Source organism: Vipera ursinii, assembly GCF_947247035.1.
Source record: "Vipera ursinii genome assembly, chromosome: Z".
In the NCBI taxonomy this organism is placed as follows: Eukaryota; Metazoa; Chordata; class Lepidosauria; order Squamata; family Viperidae; genus Vipera; species Vipera ursinii.
The window spans coordinates 92,255,161-92,269,930 of NC_139517.1; the positions used below are offsets into that span (position 1 = coordinate 92,255,161).

Genomic DNA, 14,770 nt, shown 5'->3' on the forward strand with positions numbered 1-14,770 from the left:
CCAAGAGTTCCAAAAGTACAAATGAGATTGCTTAATTATTCAGTTAATAATTTCCATTTCTTTTAAGGCTTTAAGATTTTAATTCCCCAAGTAAGTAGTTGCCGTTCTTTCAAGGGGGGAGGCAATTCTCAGAAGAAGATAGTTAGGGAAATAAGAAAGGTAAAATCTCACCCAGATCCTCCAGATTGCTTCGTTGTGCTTGATGGTGCTTTTGGCTATCGGCAGGGAACAGCTTAATGATCAACCATATTAATGGCCAATCTCTTCTTCTTCGGGTCAGAGGAGCTGCTCCAGATCAAATGGAGGGCTGCCACCCTTCCGTGATCACAGGGAGGGCCTGCTCACCATAATCGCAACTTTCAACCTTTTTCAGGGTCCTCCAAGGAAGAAAGATCGGACAGCGGGGAGAGGGTTCTTCCCGAACGTCCGCTGGCACCGCGCATGCAAACTGGAAGCCGTATTCTGCATTCTTGTATCTTCACTTCATTTGTCATAGACTAGTCCTAGGTTAATTTATAGGGTATGAAAAATTCCAAATTATAAACAAATAGAGAAAAAGCTAAAGAGGTTTAGAATCAAACTTATAAATCACATTAAACCAATATTTTATTTATTTTTATGACAGTGAATGGACAATCTGTCCATTAGGACAATCTGTTCTGAGTGCAGAATTGGTTGAGAATCATGACTTATGTGTGGTTTCCTGGTATACTACTGTTGTTTGCTTATCCTAGGCCTAAGCCCTTAATCAATCCACAGAGGTGCAAAACAAGGGATGTATTTATATTTAAAAAGTTGATAAAAGTTCTCAGCTTAGTGTGATTGGAGGCCAATCACAGTAAGTGTACTAGTTTTGGCTAGTTTTTAAGTCAGTAAACTATGGTTAAACCACAGCTTAACTTAGCAACCAATACTTTGCTTTGTCTATTCAATTTTTTAAAAGGAAACTATAATAAAATGACTAAAAAACTATACAGGAATACTTAGCATTATGGGATCAGACATTACTGTTATTTCCTGATGTTCAAAAGTTCACATTTAGTTTTGATGTAAGGAAAAATCCTTAATAAAGCAGCATATTCTTATTTCTGTCCAGAACAGGTTATGTACTGGTAATCCTTGACTTATGACCACAATTGAGTCCAAATAAGTCAGTTGTAAAATGTGTTTTGCTCCATTTTACAACCTTTCTTGCCATAGTTGTTAAGTGAATCTCTACAATTGTTAAGCTAGTAACACAGTTGTTAAGTGAATCTGGCTTCCCTCATTGACTTGGCTTGACAGAAGGTCACAAAAGGGGATCACATGACTCTGGGACACTGCGACCATCATAAATATGGTAACCCACTGCCAAGCATTCGAATTTTGATCATGTGACCAGGGCAATGCTGCAGTGGTTGTAAGTGTGAAAAAGGTTTATTTCATTTTTTTCAATGCCATTGTAACTTTGAATGGTCACTAAATGAACGGTTGTAAGTAGAGGACTATTTGTATTCTTGCATTTGAGAATTTCAGTTATTACAGAAAGTACCGACAGTCATTCAATATCTTCTATTAATGATTTCATCAACGGGAGCTGAAATAAACCAACATTACTGTCCTACGGGAATAGGGCGGTATACAAATTCAATAAAATAAAATAAATAAATAAATAAATAAAATTTAAATATAAAATAGGCTTGCTGATAATGATTGGTAACAGGGGGTAGGTGATAAGGATTTCTTTCTCCATCTAATTTTCCTTTTGAGGGTGGGCTGTTATAAATTCACAATTATTTACTGATACAGAAACATCATTTACATAAAACTTACATTCTGAAGTTTGAGGAACTGACCTAACCTGTTTTTCAGCATAAATCATACCAATGATGAAACTAACCCTTCAATATATATATGTTCTTTGGAAGGTGAGTATTACTTTTCTTCATAATTCTCTCCTTTATCTGTCACGAAGATGACATAACCTGTATAGAGTTTTGTAATACTTCCTTTTAAATTTTAATCTTTTTAAGATTCTTCGGGGCATAACAGGATTTTATAGAGGCACAAAATTTATAAGTGATAACAGAATTTGTGTATTATGAAAAAATTGTGAAAAAGAATAAAGGCCAGTGGGAAGCTGGCGTAGCTCTGGTCTATGTTTGCATATACAGTGACAGATACTATAATCATTTCAAATAGTTGTCTACCATTGTTAAAAATGGTTTTGTGTCCTGAAATTCAGAAAAGATCTCCAGCCCAAGTGAGAGCAATATTTTAGCATTAGTGATTAAAGAATAAAACACCATTGTACAACTTCCCTACAAGTCATCCATTCCACTAAACAGGGAAAAGTTTTGCAAAGATTAATTGTCCTGACCTACAAAATCCCAATGCATGACAATATTTACACATCTCAGATACCAGAGAAGATCACCTTCTTCTTTAGATATGAGCGAAAAGGTAAAATTACCTTTTTGGAAAAACTTGGACTGGTTTGAAAGTATAATCCAGCCCAAAGTAAGTAATTTGACATTTCCCAGTTGAAATGAACAAAAGTTAAGATGTAGTTGAGATCAGTAAATTGGGTTCCAGGTGATAAATAATATTCCATAATACCTTTTTGTAGACCATGAAGCTCTCTCTGTAATTGGAAATAGGCAATATGAGTTTCAACATATGAAAACTGTGCTGTAAGCCTGAAATAGGCTTATAAATAAAAGATTCAAAATCATGTCATGGTGACCTCATAAACCCTTCTTGTAATATCCTCTTTTGAAATGTATTTTTTTACTTCCTGGTTTAGCTTATACTCAAAAAAATTATTTTTTTTTAAACTAACCCTCCATCCCCATCACATTGCTAAATGTAAAGTATATAATTCCTGAAAGAATCCATATATCTGTACACACAGATAATTGTTGCCAGGGCCATCTTTGGCAAATGCAAATTGTTTGGTCATTATTTTTTTTGTAAGAGTTCTTTTGAGCGATTCCTTTCCTTGTCCCTAAAGTTTTCTTGGCAAGATTTCACAAGTGGTTTCCCATTGCCTGCCTCCTAGGGCTAAAAATGATTTGCCCAAGATCACACAGTTGACTTTGTGCCTCAGGCTGAGATAAATCATGGTATCCCATGCCTCATGCCTTAGTTATTAAACCAAACAGGCTTTCTAAATTAAATATTTAACATTCTTAAATTACCCCAGCTTATTACAGAATGAGGTGTTGAGGTAATAGGTGATGCAGGAACAACTTCCTCAGTTTATTAACTTATACCTTTATTCATTGGGGTGAATATAAGTTAAAACATAAAAAATAATATAGATACATATTGATTATGAAAATGAAAGATCATTACAGACTGAAAATTATTATGCCATAAGCAGCCCTGCCCAATTTGGCGCCTAACAATCAATAAGAACCTATAATTCCAAATGTGTTTAGGAATTGTGCAAGTTGAAGTACAACATATCTGAAAGACATTACAGTCTTAATACAATTTCTATTTATTTTGTATATTTTACATTGCATTTAATCAAAAAATGCAGATTCTTAGTAGAATATTGATAATCAACCAATAATCCCCCCATCTGAATCAGATTTCTATATCCATGAAATACAGCACAACCAACACAAACCCTAAAAAGAATTATACTGCTCTACAAGAATGTCTCAGAAACTGCAATCCACATGGAATCAACGTAGCACATAAGCCAAATAAAGCCCTTCAAAACATCCTAAATAAACCCAAAGACCCAGCAGCCCCAGAAGAAAAAACAGGAGTTCTCTACAACATACAATTGTAAGAACTGCAACAACCACTATGTATGACAAATAGGCAGAAGACTGGCAGAATGCATCCATGAACACCAACTGGCAGTCAAAAGGCATGATAAAAAAATCTTTTAATTTCACAATATTTAGAACCGATTTAATCATAATTTCAATTGGGAAAATGTGACAATCCTAGACCAGGCCAAATCCCAAAATGCCAGGGAATTTCTAGAAGCCTAGCACTCTGACAAATCAGCCATTAATAGGCACATAGACATTAAAAACATTTATAGATTATGCCAAAGAGGCAATCCACCAGCCCAAAAGAGAAAGAGTCTTCAGCACTTCTCTACCAGTAATCAGCACTCAGATCAGCATAGATTAACTCCAAGATCACTTTCAGATTATCAATCAAGTAATCAAGAAACTGCCACAGAGTCATTAGTAAACAGCCCAACCAAAGAATCCCTAAGACCGCCCAACTCACACAGACAAGCAGGACACCAGAAAATAAATTGACAGCAAATTGCACTCCTTATTAGCACTGATGATGTTACCTAGTTAGGCTAATGAAATGTCCTCAAGAAAACAAGCAAGTTCAGAGAGCTTCAAGGACCCATCATATCCATGAAAGTACTCTCAATGTCACAGATAACATTTCCGTATCCATTTAATTACTTTATAGTATTTTACCCTTTTTCCTTAAAGTGTTAATTGAAACCCGTTTCCACTTGCGATGCTTCCATATTAAACTTCTATAATGGTATGTGAAAATAACCTTGGGAAAGAGGAGAAGAATAACAGAATCGGGAAGGACTTTGGGGGTCTTCTAGTCCAATTCCCTGCTCAAGCAGGAGACCCTATATCATTTCGACAAATGGTTATCTGATTTTTTCTTAAAATCTCTTTTCTTCTTCTCAACCACAACTTATGGAGGCAAGTTGTTCTCTGATTAGAAATGTATTGTTCTCTGCCAGGAAATTTCTCCTTAGTTCTAAATTGGTTCTCTCTGATTAGTTCTCATCCATGGCTTCTTGTAATGCTTTCAGATGCTTTGAAGAATAGATTGACACCCTCCCCTCTTCTTTGTGGTAACTCCTTAGATATTGGAACACTGATATCATGTCAGCCCGTGTCCTTTTTTAGGTGGCTTGACTAATAAAAGCAATGGGTGCATGGCAAATGTCCCAAAAATGCATCCTTCTTAGTTTCTTGGACTGTAAAATGAGGGGAAGAGATGTACTTTCAGACTTGTAAGGTTATGTTAATTTTATCTTACAATAAAGTTAGTGCTGGGTTTGCTTGTCTGAACTATATTGCAGAAATGTCAGGGATCTGGCTGAGAAGTTAATTTTTCCTTCTCGAGAATGCTGGTTTTGAATGAAAAAAATAATCCAGTTCAAGGATTTGCCTGTTAATGTTAAGGATTAAACTTGATAGAGAACCGTTTTGTGCATGCAGCGTCTTCTGTGCCTTTCCCCAGTCTCCAACCTTTCAGGCTGGATGTATGAAAATAAGTGATGTATCTATATCCCAGCCAGCACCAGAACATAGTCTTATTTCATTGCAGATCACAACTCCTATACATAACTATATATCCAATTATTTGGAGTAAATAGATAGCAAATTAAATTGCCATAAAAATGAAACAAATGGTGCATACTCTAGTTTCTCTGAGTTGCACTATAGCATGTATGTAGCAAGATGGCCACTACCACCATAGAAGTTCATGCAACCTCCAGGGCATAGATTAGCCCTCCAGCCATGTCACTGCCTCACTCTTAGTCCTCTGTGACTCAGTAGTTGGTTCATGCATCTTAAAGTTGCTGAGACTGAGAAATACTCAGTCAAAAATACTTGGGTTCCTAATTACTAAGTTAGGATTACCCTAGCCCAGGGGTCGGCAACCTCGGCTCTTTTATGACTCGTGGACTTCAACTCCCAGAATTCCTGAGCCAGCCATGCTGGCTCAGGAATTCTGGGAGTTGAAGTCCACGAGTCATAAAAGAGCCGAGGTTGCCGACCCCTGCCCTAGCCCAACCGAATGAGAGCTAGTGTGGTAGAAGGAAAGTTTTAAGGTGCATATTTAGTAGGAGTGGATCTAAGGCAGGAAAAGCTGTGAAATAGTATTGGTAAATGGTATTGCTGTAGCTCTATGCTTAAACACGTATGGCTGAACTAAAAATCTTCTCTAGATGATTTAGTGCATATTTAAAATGGCATATACTAATCCTAAACCAGTCTTTCCTAATAGTGTGACCTACCAGTGTGTTTTGTTAGGTCAAACACACCCAGAGGACATTGAGTGGAGCAAGCTTATTCTAGAAGTCTTTAGTCTTCTTATCTGACAACACATAGGCAACATGAAAGCAAGTTCTTGTCAAAACATTCAATGCAATAATATTCACCCTAACTGATCCCTGACGGCTGTTATGCCCACAAACAGCCATACAATATCCATAGCACTGATTTTATAGGCAGTAATCTGTAATACCACTAGATGGCACAGTTGCTCTTTAAACCACTTCGAGATGAGTTTGCTACTTTGAAATGGATGAAACCAAGGCTTCTAATCTCTCTTAATTTTTCAAATATGACATCCCCAGTGCCATTCATAATTTAAACTAGTATAAGATCCTATATTTAGAACTGAACTGGTCAGCTTTTGCTGTGTATTATAGTTTGTCTGTTCAATAATCATACCAATAATCATACCAATTTCAGGGTGAATAAAACATAGCCAAAAAATGAATCATATAGATAGTTATTCCAAGTTACAAATACCCTTGCTCCTTTCTTGGACTTCTCAACTCTACTGCAAACTGCCGAGGGATAATTTTGTAATTTAAAATTTAATAGTTTTTTAATGGAAGAATCAGAGAGGTGGGGTATTCTAATTAGAGAAAATTGTTAGTCAATTCATTTTCTTCTGTTCCAAGGAGTTTAGAAGCTTAGATTAGCATAGGTAGTTTACGCAAATTAAATAATTATTTGAACCACATTCTTAGAAGCACAATTGAACTTCTATTTGGCATTGCTTCATAGATAATGTTAGAGATAGAAAAACAGGATAAACTGGTTCAAATTTAGGAGATGTATAAAAAAATATGGGCTTTCATTATATAACTGCGTCAGCTTTCAGAAGAATTCCATTGCTCATCTGGGTTGTTATTCTCTGCATGCATATTTGATTCTGCAATATTCTGTAGTTCGTCTGTCCACCTAAGAAAATCAACATTAATTCATTAATGATACTATTTTTGTCTTTGAAGGATCCTTGATTAATTCTTCTGTACCACTTTAAATTGTTAGCTAATTTGAGTTATTGAATAAATTGCAACTGATAATAGCATTCAAATAACATTCAATTATCCATAATACTTATTTTTCCTGAAACTCTGAAAGTCAAATGATGAATATGCACTAGAGGTGCGAATATCTCTAAAAGAGGAAGTTTAGAAAAAAATTTCCCCAAAATAAGATTGTTACTAGCTAGATTATTGTGAGCCTCTTAAAGAAGTAAAAATGCAGCTCTGCTCACAAGCCTGTTTTGTGAATGCTTTTCATTCAGTAATAAGGATTGCCAGTGCTTTGGGCACAGTAAGTTTGTTTCAGATAAAAATCAGATTTGGCCTTAGGTTATTATGCATTAGCACGATGCCTGCTTAGTTTACAAGGAAACACAGTATAACAAGGCAAATTAATGAATGTGCAGCTGATCTTAGAAGATATCTCAAATAATACACATGAGCAGATTGTGACCAGTCTCAACCTGAAATTCAGCATCAAACTCCTTAGAGAAATTTCAAATCCATAATCTTTTCTGGCTTCAATCTAATACACAAACAAGAGATAATTTCAACAGGATCCTGCTAGTTAGGATGATATGGAGAATATCTAAGGCTGGCCAGAGGAATGTATGTCATACTAAAGAAACCATTTGTGTCAGCTGTAATGATGCTGTCCAGACGTGGGAGATGTTCAGACAGAAACACAGCAACTGGTTTCAGTTCTGTTCTGGCAGTTGGGAGAGATCAAGGCATTAAGCAGTCAAGTGAGGCTATACGTAGAACATCTGTGGGCATGAGGAAAAATATTGTAATGCAACAATCTCCATAGAAGATACTAGCTATGGATGTTATGGGATATTTTCCTTGTTTCTATTCACAGTGTAAATAAACTGACCAGAAACACAGAGTTCTTCACAACAATATTATTTAGGTCTGGGACAGTGAACCAAAATAAGCCCATGTATTAATTAGGTAGGCAAGTTACCAACAGAAGGAGAGTAAAAGGGGAAAGGGGTATGAGAAACAGGGAACAAAGAAAGGAGAAAGGAAGGAGATGTCTCCCCTTCCCACAGGTTGTATCAGATTTAGAGACTTCATTTACATTGAGCCAAGAATGGTGGACAAAAGTAGATTTCATGAAATTATTTACATCACGTTAGGAGCAAGTTAAATAGATCCTGTTTGGTATTATTACAAAACCATTCAAAGGACGGCTATTTTGGGGTCTTCAAAAAGGAGCAATGGCATTTTAAGGTTATTGTATTGTTTCCCTTTCATCAACGTTTTTAAACCAGTGGGTGTACACAGACAGGTATGAAAAGAGGGAAAATAAGTGATACTTGGTGAATGTTGTTGTAATAAGTCTCAGTGAAAAGACAGTTCTGTCTTTACGAGCCACAAAAATACTTTGCAAAAAAGAAAAACTGTGCAAAACCCCAGTATAATAATGAATTCAGGTTTCAGTTTCTTGCTTAAAATCTACCCCCGGAATAAAGTGGTGCATGCATGTAGTGACTAAATATGAGAGAAATTAAGCTTCACCATTAGACCATTCAAGACTTAGCTGTAAATATATAGAACAAAAAGAAAATAAAACATCTAATGAAGCCTATAGAATAGCTTTTACTAAAATTAGTAGAAAATTACTATCCCTGATTGCCAAAATGAGATGCCAATTTAGTTTACTGGCTTCTATAAACTACATAGGGATCTGAGCATTTTTACTTAGTGTTATTAAGTTTGGAAATGATGATTAATATTAAAAACTTTCTCATTTCCAGGTCACTAACATCCTGGTAAAATGCAAACATCATATCCCAAGCAATGTGATGTTGTGGTTAAGGTATCAAGTGTACTCTTAACTATGGCAATTCAGCAGCAAAGTGTTATGCACAAAACAATTATTAGGTAGTATTCCAATCTCATTGTCATGGTTACCATCTTAACTGCTTTGATCATACTCTGTGGATATTATTATGAATTGCTATTGATCAGCTCCAGGGCTTTTTTTCCTCATAGAACGCTCAGAACGGAGTTCCGGCACCTATTTTGGATGGAACCTTGTAGGGTAGGTAAGGCGGGTTATATGACATGTGTGAGTTCTGGCACCTTTTTCTTTTACAAAAAAAGCACTGATCAGCTCCATCACAAAGTTGTGAAGTTAAAAAATGAAAATGATCAGAGGATTAATATATGTTGATTTAATTTGCTATAGATAAGTTGGGAAATAGGTTTAATAATTAGTCACAAGCATGACTTGTCAGATGTTTAAGATAATGGATGATTTGAGACAGCCTTAAGAGAAAGAGTGGCAGAAACTGGGGATGAAGTTAAAAGACGAATCGGCCTAGAATCCCTAAGTCACCACAAATGGACAAAGTCCAACCCTCCTGGAATTCCATTAAACCTTATTTAGCACCAAAATGGTGCTATTAGTTGAGTAGATTCCTGTGCATAGGCAAGAGCAATAAATCAGCTCAATTGGAACTTCGTGTTTGCTCCTGGTCTTTCATGCCTGACAAGACTTGCATTCAAGACTCAGATTTTCAAGATATAATCCAGGTACAGAAGAATAAACAACTCTTCAATGAAGAAATGACTAGTTAAAAAAGGAGGAGAAATAAGGTTCCTATAATGGGATTTCTCAGAAACGAATGGCAATTAAAAAAAATAAAAAAGGTTGTCAAATACACCCCACGCTCAGTAAAATAGACCCAGCCACCAATACATAGTTAAATGTATGTCAACAGATTAACAGTTTCAGTTCAGTTGAAAACCATATCTAATAATACTTATAAATAGTAATGTCATAATTTCATTATTCTTTGTTGTAATCAGTGGGAGAATGGGTGGGAATGAGATTGATCAAAGGATTAAACAACTCATCTTATATTAAAAAGGTAAAGGTTCCCCCGTACATGCGTGCTAGTCGTTTTCCGACTCTAGGGTCCGGTGCTCATCTCCATTTCAAAGCCGAAGAGCCAGCGTTTGTCCAAGGACGTCTCCGTGGTCATGTGGCCGGCATGACTAGACGCCAAAGGCGCACGGAACGCTGTTACCTTCCCACCGTAGTGGTCCCTATTTTCCTACTTGCATTTTTACGTGCTTTCGAACTGCTAGGTTGGCAGAAGCTGGGACGAGTAACAGGCGCTCACTCTGTTACGCGGCACTCGTGATTCGACCCGCCAAACTGCCGACCTTCTGATCTACAAGCTCAGCGTCCTAACCCACTGAGCCACCGCGTCCCTTCATCTTATATTAGAAAGCATATAAATACAGATACGTCTTTTGCACAAAATGCATTCCTTGGTCCCTCCTATTAAGAATTCAATGTAACCAATATCTTGCTTTCTATTTCTATATATTATCAGCTGTTTTAAATTGCAGCCCCTCTAACATGTTTTCTATTAAAATATAGCCTTTAACAGAAATACCTAAAATGCTGATATAAACTACAAAGTTTAGTCCAGAAAATACGTATGTATTATCTGAAGGTAGATATATCTAAAAGATTCTCAACTGGCCTCAAAACTGTGATCTAATTTTTCTAGGTTGCTGTCAAGCAAGGTGGCTTGGAAGGGATCCTTCAAAATTATGTAACTGTACACAAGAAAGCCTTGTGCTTGCTTAAGCGCCTTAATTCGGCTTAATGTCTTTAGCTCTCGTTACAAGCAGAATTCAAGAGATGTATAACAAGCCAAAGTGCAACACTGAGTTTGTCGAGGGCTAGGAATTTGAAATAGTTCAAAAATAAAAACAAACATGTTATCACATTGACTATTTCTTTAAGAAGCATACCCAGATCTGCAAAACGTTTAATATGAAAAACACCCATGCATCCAGCAGGTTGTTTGGGCTAGTCAAATGTTTTTATTCATATGGAAAACAAAAAGAGATCTTTCTGTTCTGATAATGCATCAAAATTCAGATATTTAGGGCATAGAGAGTGGAAAAAGCCCTGAATAAAAATATTGATGGCAGGAGACATTATTGGGAAGACTGGGAGAAGTGGATCAAGTGTTGCCCATTTTCAGTGATCCTTCTGGATTCTGTTTTTGTCCATAAAAATAAAAATGTTATGATTTTATTTCTGTCAAACTATGGTTGATATTAGAACATGTAGGATTGCAAACATGGCGCTGATATTTTATTGAATTAAAATTTTATTGTTAAATAAAAATAACAAACTTCAAACATTGATTAGAGACAATAATCGAGACTGCATAATCTAGTATTAATTTAATGTCAACTATTATAGCTCTCATAGAAAAATAGACTTTCTCACAATATACTAAAGTGACAAATCAATAAATAAATGAAAACAAGTTAGTCACAGACACTACAAAATATTTAATAAAACAGAATAGGAATTCAACTTTTTAAAATTTAATAATTTGATATTATTCTCTGCATATTTCTTTCCTAGAAAGAATCTACATAGTAAAATCTAAATCCACAAAAACATGACTGATTCACCCTTTTTTGTTTAAAAAAGGAAAATAGAACAGTACATACTATACAAATGTATCAGGAAACACTACAAAATATATATTTTCAGTTAGGTCTATTTTAATTGTATCTATATAGGAAACTGTAATAAAGGCTAATCAGAAATTCTAGATATTGTACTAGACAAAATATTTTAACACTTAGTACCTTTTTATGAGTGTGCAAAATAGAGGCCTGAGGACAATATGAATAAAACCACAGACATATATCTTTTACAGTAATAGAAATTGTTCTGCAGTTGTGTAGTTTAAGCCTTAATAGAGCATATGTCCAATTTCCTAGTTATGTTAAAAATAAAAAATAAGAACAATCCATGGGATATTTGTACATTTTCGGATATTCAAATTGGCCTGGAAATTGCTATCAGTATAAGATACCAATAGAATACCAATCAAAATTCCAACAATATAGTAGGACGTGAAGTTCATATATGATCAGGTCTTAAATATTATATTATATACTGTATGCTTACCCCAAAAGTAAGCCCTTGTACCAAATTCAGTTGGACTTGCTTTCAGTTAAACTGGGGCTTAAATATATTAATTTTTATTTTAGTTGAGTGGCTTTAATTTGGATCATACCATCAGAGTTGTGACCTAGATCATTCTGATCTGGCAAATTTGCTACCTCAGGTTTTTCTGAACAAAAGCAATAGAAATTAAACCATTACCAACTTTTTCTTTGCGTAACAAATGAAGAATTCACTGTATTTGACTATAATTTTAATTAATTTTAAAAGTTCATTATATTTTCTCCTATCTTTTACAGAAAAAATATCCAATTTTTGAAGCAAATTAAATGCAAATAAGAGTAAATACAGATTATGTAGTGATCAATTTCCTGATTCATAGTAATTGTGCTTCATTTGAAAACAGGATGTTTGCAGACTATAGTATAAAGAAAAATATACATAAAGATGATGGCTGCAGTATTGCTTGATGCGGAAAAAAAACAGGCAAAGCTTCTATTGCATCATCAAGGCCACCATCTTTACTTCTTTGACCACACTCTGTAGATACCCTTCCTTAGAGAAGAGGATTTTGCTTTCTAATATATTCTCCTCCAACAGCTTCTGAACATTTGCAAGCAATATTGATATGGAAATATGTTCCATGACAATTACATACATATGTTTGGGACAATTGATTCCATATATTTTGAGCAACCTGGATGAAAGCATACTTTTTCACTTTCTTCCAAACTAGTGCAATTAGAAAATCCTGGGCTTGGTATCCACTATGACTGTACCCTTCTAACAGTTTTTAAAATACATTTGTTTTCTCCCTACTTCCACTCTGTCCCCAGTGCTCAGAATAGGAAGATCCATGGGTAGCTGATTTATTGATTTCTGTCAGTTACAGTTTTCTAGAATGAGATTTGGGAGTTTGTGATTATAATCCTCATCCATGTTAGCTACTTCTAAAGTGAGAACAGTGCATTTTTACCACAAATGTTTTAATTAATATTCTATAACACAACTAAATAAGTTATATTATGTTAAAGTGCTACAATACCGAATGGCCTTGCAAACTGATATAAAATCCAAGTTCCAGAACATTTCCATGTAAGCCAATGTTATCTTATCACTGCCAAATGGAATACAACTGGCTGCTAATCCAAATACATCTTAGCTGCAACCAGTAATTTAATCACATTAAACAGTAGTTAATGCACATTTGTTTTTGTTTTGAACAAGCAGCTCTTTCTGAAACCTAGGCAGTGTGCAACTAGGATTCCAAGTCATTTTTTTAAAATTACAGTGTTCAAAATTGAAAATCCCCACAGCATTAAACAATATATTTAAAAAAACATTCTCAACTGAGAAAACAAAAGATATGAAGAAACAGGTTCTTGTCTTCAAGAGCTACATTTGAATGCTTCATTTACTTGTCTCCTGCCAATGTTTATTTCTTCAGGCTTGTCACGCCGGTAAGTTACTGTTTTTGCACAAACAGTAGGCAAGAAGGTCTTATCCTTGAAGGAGAAAATATAGCGGATCAGAAGGCTGACACAACTAGCATTATAATTATGCTCAAGAAAACAATCATCAGTTACCTTTTTGGCTGTAGGCACTCTGTAACTTGCAGAAGTCTTGATTCTACTGTGGTCACAATATACAATTATCTGACGGATTATGCACACTTTAAGCAAACCAATCAAAAATGTTATTATAAATATAATGAAAAATATTCTGAAATAACTTGGATCCTCAGAAAAGCATTCTGCAATGAAACAGAAAAAAATAACAAAAAAACTGACCATCACATTTACAATATAGACTGCAAAAGAAACACCTTACTAAGTCAACCACTTAACTAACCAGTTTATATTGACAAAGTTTGTTCATGTTAAGAAGAACCCTTTAATAATCAATATGAATAAACTAATTATTAAAAATTTATTGTCTGAAGTACACCTTGTCTTTCTGCTGAAAGATAGTTACTACTTACTACTTAAGGTCACACAAAAATTATATAAAATCAAAAGAAACAACAAAATTACTGATTTAGTCAAAGAAAGAAAGAGTATATTTAATGCACATCTTAAGGAGCACAGATAATAATAGCTTGTGATCTTTGCAGAAGGATACACACAAAATATTGCCTCTAAAAGTTGAAAGTCAAAAGAGCTGCTCCTGTAGATCTTAAAATAATATTTTGTAAGCCAATCAGTCAAGTAAGCCTTCAATTGGAGGGCTGCATTCCATTATACCTGCACCCTCTCCTTCTGTCAATTATTTTCTACAAGTTTTTTAGAATGGAAATTTTTGAGGGTTACCCATGTCTGCTATTACTGTCCTGTTGCAAGTAACTGAGTTGTTTTTGATATGTAAGATAATGTTCAAGTCAACTTGACAGACATGATCAATGTGAGGACATCAAAGGAAATTTCTAGGGAAGAATAAGGAAATGGTCTGGCACTATTTCTTTCAATGTGTTTCTTCAAAATTCCCCATCTATATACTATGGAGATTTGATTTACCATTATGAGATTGATTAAGGTCAGTTAAGTGCATAAATTATCTTGGCAACTGTATTTGTGCTTTCAAATTATTGGTGACTCCTGGTGATTCCCTGGGTTAGAACCAGTAAGTTTATTGGCAAGATTTTTAGGAGTAGTTTGCTATTGCCTTCTTCCTAGGACCAAAAGAGAGTAACTGGCCCAAAGTACCAAGTATACTCTCATGTTTGGTGACTTTGGGCCAGTCACTCTCTTATA

At 35.1% G+C, this 14,770-nt stretch overlaps 1 protein-coding gene across 2 annotated transcripts in view; it reads right to left on the reverse strand.

The window, feature by feature from the left end:
- Positions 1-11,280: 11,280 nt before the first annotated feature.
- ITGB8 (integrin subunit beta 8) overlaps positions 11,281-14,770 on the reverse strand; it is a 45,227-nt gene continuing 41,737 nt past the window's right edge. For both annotated transcript variants that reach the window (XM_083379395.1, XM_083379394.1), the window contains exons 13-14: positions 13,607-13,773; positions 11,281-13,525 (exon numbers count right to left, since the gene is read on the reverse strand). In XM_083379395.1, coding sequence (XP_083235521.1) covers positions 13,409-13,525; positions 13,607-13,773 — 284 coding nt within the window. In that variant the 3' untranslated portion in view covers positions 11,281-13,408. The remainder of the gene's footprint in view (positions 13,526-13,606; positions 13,774-14,770) is intronic.